Source organism: Galeopterus variegatus, unplaced genomic scaffold (genome assembly GCF_000696425.1).
Source record: "Galeopterus variegatus unplaced genomic scaffold, G_variegatus-3.0.2 Scaffold925, whole genome shotgun sequence".
NCBI classification, from domain to species: domain Eukaryota; kingdom Metazoa; phylum Chordata; class Mammalia; order Dermoptera; family Cynocephalidae; genus Galeopterus; species Galeopterus variegatus.
In genome coordinates this window covers 405905-418294 of record NW_007727036.1, presented here as the reverse complement: position 1 = coordinate 418294, position 12390 = coordinate 405905, and the positions used below count along the sequence as shown (strand labels likewise).

At 38.6% G+C, this 12390-nt stretch overlaps 1 protein-coding gene and 1 pseudogene across 6 annotated transcripts in view; both read left to right on the top strand.

Annotated features, from left to right (window-relative positions):
* Positions 1–12390, top strand: part of ADAM22 (ADAM metallopeptidase domain 22) — a 229796-nt gene that overhangs the window by 40238 nt on the left and 177168 nt on the right. For all 6 annotated transcript variants that reach the window (XM_008573473.1, XM_008573476.1, XM_008573475.1 and 3 more), the window contains exon 3: positions 1004–1080. In XM_008573473.1, coding sequence (XP_008571695.1) covers positions 1004–1080 — 77 coding nt within the window. The remainder of the gene's footprint in view (positions 1–1003; positions 1081–12390) is intronic.
* Positions 4536–7357, top strand: LOC103591071 (annotated as a pseudogene).

Below are 12390 nucleotides of genomic sequence, written 5' to 3'. Positions count from 1 at the left end.
GCAAGCCTCGGTGTTGCTCCCGCGCCTCGCTCAGCCAGTGAGCGGGAGCCGGTCTGTATGTGGGATCCGAACCCTCGGACGGGAGCGCAGCCACGCTTCCCAAGCGGCGCACTATCCAGTGCGCCACCGGGCCGGCCCCACAAGTTAATTTTTGAAAGATCAGGGTAATATGATCTGTGGCAGAGGTGGAAATGAAGCATAAGGTTTGGCTCCAAGAAATATCATAGAAAGGAAATACAAACCAAAGTTTGGTTAGTATTTAGGGAGTCCAGTGGAATAGACAGTTTGGTTTCCTTCTTTCATTTCAGTTAATGTGCATAATTATTCAATATGCTAATATTAATGTTATTGCTAATATTTTTTAGAGTCCCTTGTGATTCTGGGGTTCCTAGGATGGCATAGAAAATAGTGATTTTTTTTTTAATCCAATAAAATTTTGATAGGTGATATTTGCAGTAGATGTGCAGAGGTTCAGATTCGCTCTTAGGAAGATGTAGAAATCTCTGTGAAGTCACGTTTGGTAAATTAGAACTAAAATGTTATTTTTAAAGTATGTATTTGAGATACAATGAAAACGTTTTTTAGAGTTTTAGATATCTTCCTTGTAAATGGATCATGTTTACCATTATTATTTTATTCTTGAATTGAGTATATTTTGCTTTTTGAATGTACAAAGCTTAATTTTAAAAGAGATAGTCATTTAATATGGGATAAGATGAATGAAGTGCAGTCTTCTTGGAAATGAAATGTTAAACCACTTGAGATAAACCAGAAAAGTAGGACACTTGTCCTCCTTGATTGGGCAGTAATTTACTTCAGATTGGTGAATGCTTGGCTTCTAAGACAGTGTGACTTTTACTGTAATATTTTTTCATTTATTCTCCATGTTGAATTGGTTTTCCCATTTATAATACTGTAAACCTTTTAGAGTAATCACAAGAAATTCTATCGTCTGATTGCTGTGGCTGAGTAGTAAATACCTTTTATCTTTTTGATATTGTAGTTGACTCACGTTGACCAGGCAAGCTTCCAGGTGGATGCATTCGGAACATCATTCGTTCTCGATGTCATACTAAACCAGTAAGTATGTGTTGAGCTGCGCTCACTTTTGTCAGATATACATTGAATTTACTTTCTCATCCTTCTATAAAGTTTTTTCTCACTATATTTTACTTCATTTTCCTATACCAGTTAAATACTACATTTAAAACTGTACCTATTGACTGTAAGGTATAAAGTCTGACAAACAGCAAGAAATAGATATTCATTTGAAATTAAACAGCTATACCAGATTTAAGAATGTAAAATTGAGGGCAAGAGTTACTTCAATATTTTGTAAAAGAATATGTGATCCAACTTTCCTATGAATGACAAATTATGAAAATAATGCTTTGGGTATTGAAGTAACTTTCTTAGAACAACAGAAAAGAGAAAATTACACTTTTTTATTCATGATTCAGGGGACTGACTCCATGATATGTGATGCTAAATACTGCCTGGTGTCCATTAGATGCTTTGAATTGGGGGTAGATTTCTGTGAGGTTCAGAGTACTGCGGTTATTCTGTAAATGCAGTATAATTTTAGAAATTGTCATTTGTCTACCTTGAATTTTGTGTTTGGAAGGGGCTTTTGATAAATCACTGGATTTAATCTCTTTCCTTTGGGTACGTAGTGTTTAATAAATCTGCTTGGCTATCTTCACTTTTTAAGAAACAGTTTCTACCCACTTCTCGTCATGGGCAAGTGGGGAGAGACCAGAGAAAAGATGTGGGTGAGGAAGAGTAAAGCAGTAAAAAAGAAAAACAGGATAACGGTTTGGGAACAGCTTGTGAAAGCTGAGGTTTCAGAATCTAGCTGTGATTTGGAAAGTTAAGTTCCTAGGTTCCTGTTTCAATGACTCTTTCCCATCCCTCTTTTAAATCATTGTTCCTGTTGGATAGTCTCCCTTGTTTTCTGGTCCCTAACATTTGTATCTCCTTGACTTTCAATATGCAAACAATGAAGGGATATTTATTGATGTCCATTCTGCCCAAACTGACTCACTTCCTTTGGAGAAATCTGAGTCCAAAAACTTTCTGTTCCTGAAGGAGAAGCACATATGGCCGTACTTATCAGAGCATGAACCTTAGAATACTGAGGGTGAAGCAGAATTTCTTTCAAGATATTGGCAGGAACCTCTGTTAGGCATTTTTATTCTTATTTCAATGCAAATTTGAAGAAATTTGCAAGAAATACAAAGGATAAACTAATAGCATAAGTGGAGGTTGACTAGTTTGAGAAATATGCAGTGTGCTCATTTTTTGTCTGGAATCTATATTAAACATACGTGGCAGGTAGCTGTTTTCTTTATGCTATAAAAACCACAATGATGTGATACAAAATTTTTGATTTTATTATTTACGTAGAATGTTTTTATTTCATGGTTTCAGTTTGTGTATTGTCTTCTAGTTGGTTAAGGAGCAGGAAGGTAAAAAAATTGGATATGCTCTATAAAAGCTTTTTTTCCTTGTGAAGCAATTCTAGGACTGTGGAATATGTGGAATTTTTTAAACTGGAGGAAAATTAAATAAGTGTATTTGTACTTGGATTCCAGTTGTAGAATGGATCCAGTAATTCATATTTTTAGATTGAAATGGAAGGAAAAATATCATTACATAATATTTCTTCTGAATGTTCACTAAACAACATTATCTATAACCTGATTACACAAGAGTTCAACCTTTGGGTAGTAACTTCTATAAGAGGCTGATAAAAAGTATGGAAAGGTTAAAAACAAAAGGTACAGCTGGCTCCTGTTTGTCAAAATTATGAAGAAAAGGGTGGGAAGCAATTTTCCTTCATGGGATGACAGTTGTGAAATTTTACTTTATAGGACAGGTATATTAATATAACCAAACATATGGCCTGGCCTTGCCAAACTAGTCCTGAGGCTACCTTGGACCTTTCCAGAGATCAGAAGCTGGTATTATACTTTATTGTAAAACATCCTTCATAAAGAAAAAGTCTCAATAGAGACATTTAACTATATTATCCAAGCAGTTCAGATCAAATCTTTTCCTGTAAATCTCTCTTCTGTTCTTCAAGAGGTGGGTAATTAAATTGCCCAAAGCGATGCAAGAATGTTGAAGAAAATTTTCTTTAAGTAGTACTCCTTCATCCTTTTGCAACAGGTGACATGACAAAAACCACACACACACATACCATGAAGAAAGAAACGCTTCATGTGGACTATATTGTTTTATGATGTGAAACATATAATTGGAAAGACAGAACCTGTCTTTTATGTAGCCTTGTTTTTCTGGAAGGGATTCTGTTGTACAGCTCTCGGATCTTAGATGATCCAACTCCTAAATTTTGACTGTATTTTATTGATTCTCACCCTTTTATCTTCTTATTTTAATAAAAACGAAATGGTTTCTCTCACTTTGTGATCCTTATAGCATTCGCTTTTGTCCCCCCCCTATTTCTCAGTGCGTGGCGGGAGGGCAAGTAGGAATGCCAACATGACAGATGTCAGCAGATGGGGTTGCCCAGGCAGAATGGGGGGTGGCATGGAGATGGTGGAGGGGGGAGAAGCAGGAACAAGGTCAGACAAGGGACACCCAAATTCTGTTCAAATGAGCAAGTTCAGTCTTGTCTTCTCTCATTTCGGGGAATCATTTTCTGATTCATCACCTCATCCTTGCTTTACACTGGGGCCCTTGAATTTGCAGGGAAAGTAGGAATCACAACAGGTAAAAGACAGGGTATGAATTCAGTTGGAATTGAAAGTTAGCTCTGGAAGTGTCTCCTTTATTTTACCATACTCTATTTACAGTGTGGTTGATGAAGATGATAAAAATAAGTGGTGAGGATAAGATTATAATTAAATGATGATATTATGTGATGATAATGAATAACAATAGATCTCTCACTGTTATTAATAAATCTGTAACTGGATATCTTGCTGTTCCACTAAATTTATTATGGTGAATATTTGTTCATATGTACATTCAATACAAAATTATTATGTTGAAGACAAATCTGTGTTGAATAGTTTGAGATCCTTGTCTTCATTTCATATATACAAGTATATATGCACACATATATACATAAAATATGTACACACACATACACTCGCATTTTTTAATTTCCTAGTAAGTGCCAAGAGCTGTTCTAGACACCGAGGACTCAGAAGAAACAAGGAAATAAGGACTCCACTCTTACAGAGCTTGCATTCTAGTTAGAGAGACAAACACGAACATGTTAAATAAGGTAATTTCTGAGAGTGATAGTGTCATTAATAGAGAGTGCCTGGCGTGAGGATGAAGGTGCTATTTGAGCAGTGGTTGTCAGGGACAGGCCATCTCCAAGGAGGTGACATTTGAATGTAAGGGGCCCCCAAGCAGAGGGTTAAGGCCCTGGGGCATGAACAGGCTTAGCATGTCTGAGAAACAGAAAGACGGCTTAGGATATGTGGGTGAGAAGACGGCAGTGATGGGGGAAGCAGCGTGAGGAGCCAGAGGAGTGCTGTGTCTCCTTGAAATGCACCACCATGGCCCTCCACAACCTGCAGTATATTTTTGGAGATTTTAGCCCTGATGAGTTCAATCGGTTCTTTGTGACTCCTAGCTCTCCAGTTGAGCTTCCTTCATACAGTGGAACAGTTCTGCATGGCACACAGGCCACAGATGAACTACCCGATGGACAGGAATATCAGAGGATTGAGTTTGGTATTAATGAAGTAGTTGAACCCAATGACATTTTGCAGAGAACTTTCAGCTACAGTATTGCAAGCCCGTTGAATCCTCAGGCCCCTGAATTTATTCCCAGTTGTACAAAGTCCCAAAAGACCCCTGATGGCATAGATAAAGAAGCAAACTTCAGCTCCATTGACTGCTAGCACCCAGGCTCTACCCTGGCTTTGGGTAGCAGTTCTAATGTAGAGGTGGAAGCTTTGGACAAGGACACTGTCTCAGGGGGTCTTGGACAAAGGGACTGTAGAAAGAAGAAAAAATGGCTTCCCAGATATTAGTTCCTTGAAAGATGGTGGCGATGATATTTCCACAGAAGCCCGGGTCAATGGCCATGCCAATTCAGCAGTCGAACAGTCAGCACAGAGGGTGCAGAATCTATGGGCGATATCCCACACCCCTGTCAGTCACGCCCAGGACTTGTAAGAGCCCTCAGAACTCCACAGACTTTGTCAGTGACAGTGAGCCTGACGGTCCTTTCCCCAGAGCACGTGACAGCAATGCCAGATTGCAGGGCAGCCTGAGGGATGGTTTGGAACAAGCCGCCTCCCCGCAGAGGCTGGCAGAGACAGCCTGTGAAGGACGGCTGCGGCTCAGCCCTACGTCGGTACCGATATTACTGGAAACCTTGGAGTTGCTAACGGACAAATACTTGAATCTTCGGGTGAGGGCACAGCTGCCAATGGGGTGGAGTTGCACACGGTGTAAGGCGCAGGCTCGTATTCAGCGAAACCGGAGAGCACGTCGCCTCCCGCCGGTAGCGCGCTCTCTGCGGCCCGTAGTGCTCTCTCTGTGGCAGGCGCCGTTCCCGCCCGTGTCTTTAACGGTTCTCAGCCCTCTCCCTCCTCGCCTGTGGTGTATGTGGAAACGAAGTATTCCCCTCTTGCCACATCTCCCCTGGCCTCCAAAAAGCAGGTTGAAGTGAAAGAAGGGCTTGTTCCAGAATGTAACCCTAACACAAAATAAACCAGTGTCATTGCAACCCCACGGTCTGGTCAATAGAGGACACCGTGCTACGTTGATGCTACGCTGCAGGCACTGGTTGCTTGCCCTCCGGTCTATCGCCTGATGAAGTTCATTCCTCTGCGTTCAAAAGTGCAAAGGCCTTGTACGTCAACATCCATGATAGATAGCTTTGTTCATCCAATGAATAAGTTTACTAATATGCCAGTACCTCCAAAACCCCAACAAACGCTTGGGGATAAAATCGTGAGGGATATTCACCCTCGAACTGCCTTTGAACTCGTGTACATTTGTAGACTCCTGACAGTTATTAACTCGCGCCTGTCTGAAAAGGGTGGACAGGAAGGTGCTGTGAGGTTCTTAAGCCTCATACCAAATGGATTTCATAAGGAAATGTTGAGCCTAAAAAAGCTTCTGTTTGGAAAATGGAACAGTTTGGTCAGGCTCCCCTCGCCTCGGAGCTGGTTCAGGGTGGTTTGGTAAGCATTGTGTGTGTGGGTGGAGTAAGTGAACCTGCAAGGCGGCACTGCTTTGGCTGGTGTTTTACTACCTCTGGCGCCCACCCTGTGCGGCCATGTTTTTTAGACCTGCAGCTTCCAAGGATGGTGTGGCTAGTTACCTAGCTCATAGACCTGCGTGAAGGGGTCTGGTGACCCAGCCTGGCGTGTGAAGGGTTTCTGACCCAGTCTGTGAACCGGCTGGAGGGGTCTGGGAGCTCCAGACCGAGCCCTAGCTCAACCATCGGCCCAGTTGGTGCAGGATTACCAGCAAGTAAAAGAGCTGCGACAACTAGTGTGGTCACCTAGCTTTACAATTGGCGGCACGAACAGGATTAAAAGTGCTAGACAGTTGGCCCTGTGAGCAGGGTTCCATACATTAGCCTTGCAGTAGCCCTTGCAATAGCCAGACAGCTTCTCCCACCAAATAATGAAAAATGTAGGATTTCCAATGGGCCACTTGGTAAACCAAGAAGAGCAGGAAGAAAAAGGCGAAGGGAGTGAGGATGAATGGGAGTAAGTGGGCCCCAGGAGTAAGACTTTCGTCACCTGCCAGGTGGATTTTGTTCTGACTTCACTGACATTTTTGGTGGACATACCAGGTCTGTTTACCAGCAGAGTTCATAAGAGTCGGCCACTTTGCAGCCATTTTTCATGTTGCAGTTGGATATCCAGCCTGACAAGATACATACAGTCCAGGATGCATTGGAAAGCTGATGTGGGGCAAGAGAATCTGTCCAAGGTTATACCACAAGAACCAAGTAAGAGGTTGAGATAAGTCAGAGAGTGACTCTGGAAGAACTCCCTCCTCTTTTCATGCTACACCTGAAACGATTTGTTTAGAAGACTGGTAAATGTCAGAAGCTTGTCAAAATATTGAATATCCTGTGGGTTTGGAAATTAGTAAAGAGGTGCTTTCTCCAGAAGTTAAAAATAAGAATTTTAAATGCCACAGAACCTACAGGCTATTTGCAGTGGTCTGCCATCACAGCAACAGTGCAGTGGGTGGTCATTACACTACGGATGTCTTCCAGATTGGTCTGAATGGCTGGCTGTGCATTGATGACCAGACAGTCAAGGTGATTAACCAGTACCAGATGGGGAAGCCAGCTGCTGAACACATAGCCTACCTCTGGTATTACCACCAAGTGGACCTGCTGTAAACTCTCTGTGTGCCTTGTGTGTGTGCGCCCAATGCCCATTTTGTAGAACACAAACTCTCACTGACTTCCTTCCTCTCTTCCGTGGCTCTTTAGAGAGAAAATCTTTCTTCCTTTTGCAGAAATAGGCTGGAATGAAAAGGAGATGTCTTGGGGTTTGTGCGTAACATAGTTTATGTTGACTTCTAACTTCCAATTGAAAATCACTTGGTTGAAACAGACTGTCGCCTGATTTAAAAAAATACACAAAACCCATATTTCAGAAATAATACTGATTCCTGAGATAAGAACTTGCATTTGATTCCCAGTCTAATTGCTTAGTAGAATCAGTCCTGTACCAGCAACTCTTGTAAATTTGTGAAAATGAATTAATCTTTCCTTAGAAAGTAAATTTTTTAATCCATCATACTTTTTTCCCCTCACCCTTTAGTTTTTGATAAATAACTAAAATGAGCCAGTTATCAGTGAAGAAATAGTTCTTACTTCAGAAGAAAAACACAAAAAATAAGTTTCTAGTTCCTAACAGGAAAAATATATTTTAATAATTGTGTGATGAGAAACTGCTTATGTATACATTGCAGATCAAATATTTGGAGTTAAAATACTAGTTTCCATAGATGGGTGATTGTAACTTTAGTGCCATTAAAATATTTCAGATTGCATTCATATTTCTGTGTTCACATAATGAAAAAATAGGCAAAATAATGAAGACTGATCCTTAAGTCTGCTCTGTTTAATTCTGCTTTCTGTTCTTCTATAAGGCTGCATCCCTTATTGTACACAGTTTAGTGATGTCTAGGAGTATAAATTTGTTGCCCATCAATAAAAATCACAAAGTTGGTTTAAAAAAAAGAAAGGCTGGAACAGGGAGAGCCAAGAGAATTATTAAATGAGGTTGGAAAAGTAGAAGGAGCCAAAATATATAGGGCCTTGAAAGCCACAGAGAGACTTTGAATGATAGTCTAAGCAGAGGTTATTGGTTTCCCCCATACCATTTGTTGCATTATTCACTCCTTCCCCTACTGGCTTATGATCATTTATTGATCAGATTCAGTTATTATATATTTTAATGTTTTTTTCAAAGCGATCTCTTCTGAAGATATATTCATTGATAATAGGGCCTATTACTATCATACTATTTATTGTAGCTTCACAATGTGTTTTAATAACTGGCATGGAAAAATCTCTCATTATTAGTTTTCTTTTGTAAAAGTTTCTTAGATATTTTTATCTTTTCTAAATTTGAAAGTCAGAATAATTTTTTCATGCCCCCTTGGGGATTTATTGGACTGTCACTAACTTACAATTTAATTGGGAAACTTATATTTTAATTGGAAAAAATAGACATTTTTACAGTACTGAGTCTTTCTATCCAATATCATGCTGTATTTAAAAAAAATTAATACATTCTTTTATATCTCTCAGTAAAATTTAGTATTTTTGTTTTTATAGACTTTGCACATTTCATGTAGGATATTTTCCTGGGAATTGTATTTGTTTTTGTTGCTACAGCGCATGTCATATTTTCCCATCATATTTTATAATTAGTTACTGGTGTTATATAGGAAAACCATTGATTTCTGGTATACTCTATGGAACTTTCTTAATATTGCTAATGGCATTTCATTGTTTCTCTTGGGTTTGACAACATTCTAGTTTGACAATAACATGAATGGTAAATAACGAGAGTTTTTTCTTTTCAGAGTAATACTTCTTACTACCATTTCTCACCTTAATGCTTTTCCTAAAAGTTTCTGAACTGTATAATTGAATGACAATAGCATTTTTAATCTTGGTTCATTTGGCACTAGGAATATCTCTAGAATTCATTGTTAAATAGAATGTTAATTATTGATTTGTGAGAGACAGTCTTTATCATGTTAAAGCAGTATCCTATATCTTGTTTATTAAGATTTTTTTTAAAGGGATGGTGTTAGATTTTAGTGAATGCCTTTCTAGCCAATTAAAGTGAACATATGCATTTTTGTATTTGTACTATTATTATGATTTATTATATTAATGTTTCTCATATATACACACAATGGAATACTACTCAGCCATAAAAAAGAATGAAATTCTGCCATTCGCAGCAACATGGATGAGCTTGGAGAAAATTAGTTAAGTGAAATAAGCCAGACACAGAAAGAGAAATACCACATGTCCTCACTCATAAGTGGGAGCTAAAGAAAGAAAGAAACAACAATCATTATTAAAAATTATTTTTGAATGCAGAGGATAAACTCTACTTTGTCATGTTGGATAATTCATTGTTGTGCCCAATATGTTGCTGGCCTCTCTAGCTGTGACTATAGAATAGAACTACACTTCTTGTTTTTATCTACACTATTATGGCACAAGCCTGTACTGGCCTTCCTGCTGTAAATTGCCTCCTTCCCCAAGTGTTTCCTTAATTATTGCTGAGATTTAGTCTTTAGCCTGTTACCTTGCCACTACATTCCTGCCATTGCTAGATTCCCTGCAGTTGACCTTCATGACAGCTGCTCTGCTGGACACAGCTGCCCTTCACCGGTGATAGCAGTTAACATCTGCCAGAGTTGTTACTCCAAGAACCCACAAGCCCAAACCTGTCCGCAGGCCTTCTTGTGGAGGACTGGGAGAGCAAAGACATATTCTCTGCTCAGAGATAGGCAGAAAAAAGTACAAGTCCTTTTTCCCCCCTCGTTCAAGGCACTTTACATTCTGCCTCAGAGTAAAAAGCAGTGGGGACATCCGCTCTCATTGTGAAATTGGACCCATAATCTCAGAGTTATGATCTGACTCCCATAGCTTGACAGTACTTTTCCCAAAGTATGGCTTATTCAACTTTAAACAATATCACATGTGGTATACCTACAGCCCAGATCACTAAATTCATTTCCTTGTCACAGTCTTTCTTCTAGCATGAGGTGAAAAGTAGATCAGATTGCACAACCTTCCTGCTTTAGCTCTGGTTCCTAATTTTCTCTGATCTAATGCTTAGACAAGAACAGACAGTAGCTTTTGGGAATGGGGCAGGCTGACAACAGACTTGTAGGGCACAACTCTGCGATTAACACCTTGAGGCAAGTGTAATTGCTTTTCTCTACAGGTTCAAACTTTGCCAACGTTTTGGAGAACTCTGAGGGATTACTAGGGGGATCTGTTGCCCCAAAAGGAAGGGCCACCCAATTGCAGATTCTGGTTTCCATTGTAGAATGCTTCAACTGATTACATTTTAAGGCAGTTTCTAGCTTAAAATTGTGAGATTCAATCTCTCCAGGTACTTGCTAAAATAGATTTGCTGTTATATTATTTAGAATTTTTGTATCTACAGTCATAAATGAGATTTGCATTAGTCTTTCTGTATCAGAGTTAAAAAGCTATATAAAATGAATTTTTTTGATTACAAAAAATTTCCTGAAACGTTACCTTATGTAGTATGGAAACTATATATATGTGAGTATACTTATATATTTAATTAAAAATATATATACTAGTTCAACTGGTAAAGAAATAGGGACTAGCTCTCACAAATCAATAATCAGTATTCTACTTAGCAGTGAACATTATAGATATTTCTGTTACCAAAATGACCAAGACAACAATGCTCTTATGACAAATAATACTTTTCAGCACTAAATATATGTTTTATATATATAATTAAATATATATACTTTATATACACATATATTTTAATGTTTAAAGTTCCTTATCTTTATCCAGACTAGTCCTGGAGTCTTTTTAACAGATAAATCTTTGATAAATGGTTTTTTTGATGGTTATTGATGTATTCAGGTTTTCTATTTGTTTTTAAGCCAACTTTGAGAAATAGTATTTTTGTAAGGAATTGTCCATATTATGGAGAGTTTCAGCTTAATCTGTGTGTGCTTTTTAAAAAGTAATTTCTAAACGAGGAGTGACAATCAGCTTTGTATCTCATGAGTATTTATAACAAATAAAAATAAATAAAATAAAATTTTCCCTCACCTGTTGTTATATCTTCTTTTTCAATACTATTTTTATTTGTTGTTATTGTATCAAATATAACATCAAATATAACATAAAACTTTTAGGAACATATTTATTGCATAAAATGAAACACTTCTGATTTTTTTAAAACAAGTTCGAGGTATATTTTACATGTCATAAAATTCACCCATTTCAAGTGTATAATTAAGTGGTTCTTAGTAACTTTACTTAGTGATACAACAATCACCATAAATCAGTTTTTTTTTTTTTTTTCCTTTTTGTCTTTTTTCGTGTCCGGCAACGGATCGCAACCCTCAGTGTCGTGCCCATACCGGACCGGGACTGGCCACGGGATCGCAACCCTCAGTGTCGCACCCGCACCTCGCTCAGCCAGTGAGCGGGAACCGGTCTGTATGTGGGATCTGAACCCTCAGCGGGAGCGCCGCCACGCTCCCAAGCGGCGCACTGTAGCAGTGCGCCACCGGGCCGGCCCATAAATCAGTTTTAAAACAGTTTTCATTCCTCCCATAAGATCGCTCATCCCCATTTACACTTAATCTGTGTTCCTACACCCAGCCCCAGGCAATCACTGATCTACTTTCTGTCTTTGTAAATTTGTCTTTTTTGGGCGTTTCTTACAAAGGCAGTTTGTGTTCCTATGTCTGGATTCTTTCACCTGGCATGTCTTTGAAGTTCATTTGTGATATAGCTTATGTCAGCAGTTCATTCCTTTTTATTACTGAATATTATTTCATTTTATAGATAAATATATCACATTGTACCTATCCATTCATCTGATGATGGGCATCTAGGTTTTTTAAATTTTTTGGCTATTATTAATAATTCTGCTATGAACATTTATATGCAAGTCTTGGTGTGGATATTGGATATATGTTTTTATTTCTCTTGTGTAGATTCCTAGAAGCAGAATGGTTGGGTCATATGGTAGTATTATGCTTTGAGAAATGCTGAACTGTTTTCCAAGGTGGACTTTTGATTTTTTAATCATGCCATTACAGTTTTTAAAAAAAAATAAATTCTATTTTGTAGGAGGGATGATGTCAAGTAGCCCCAAGAATGACTCCAGA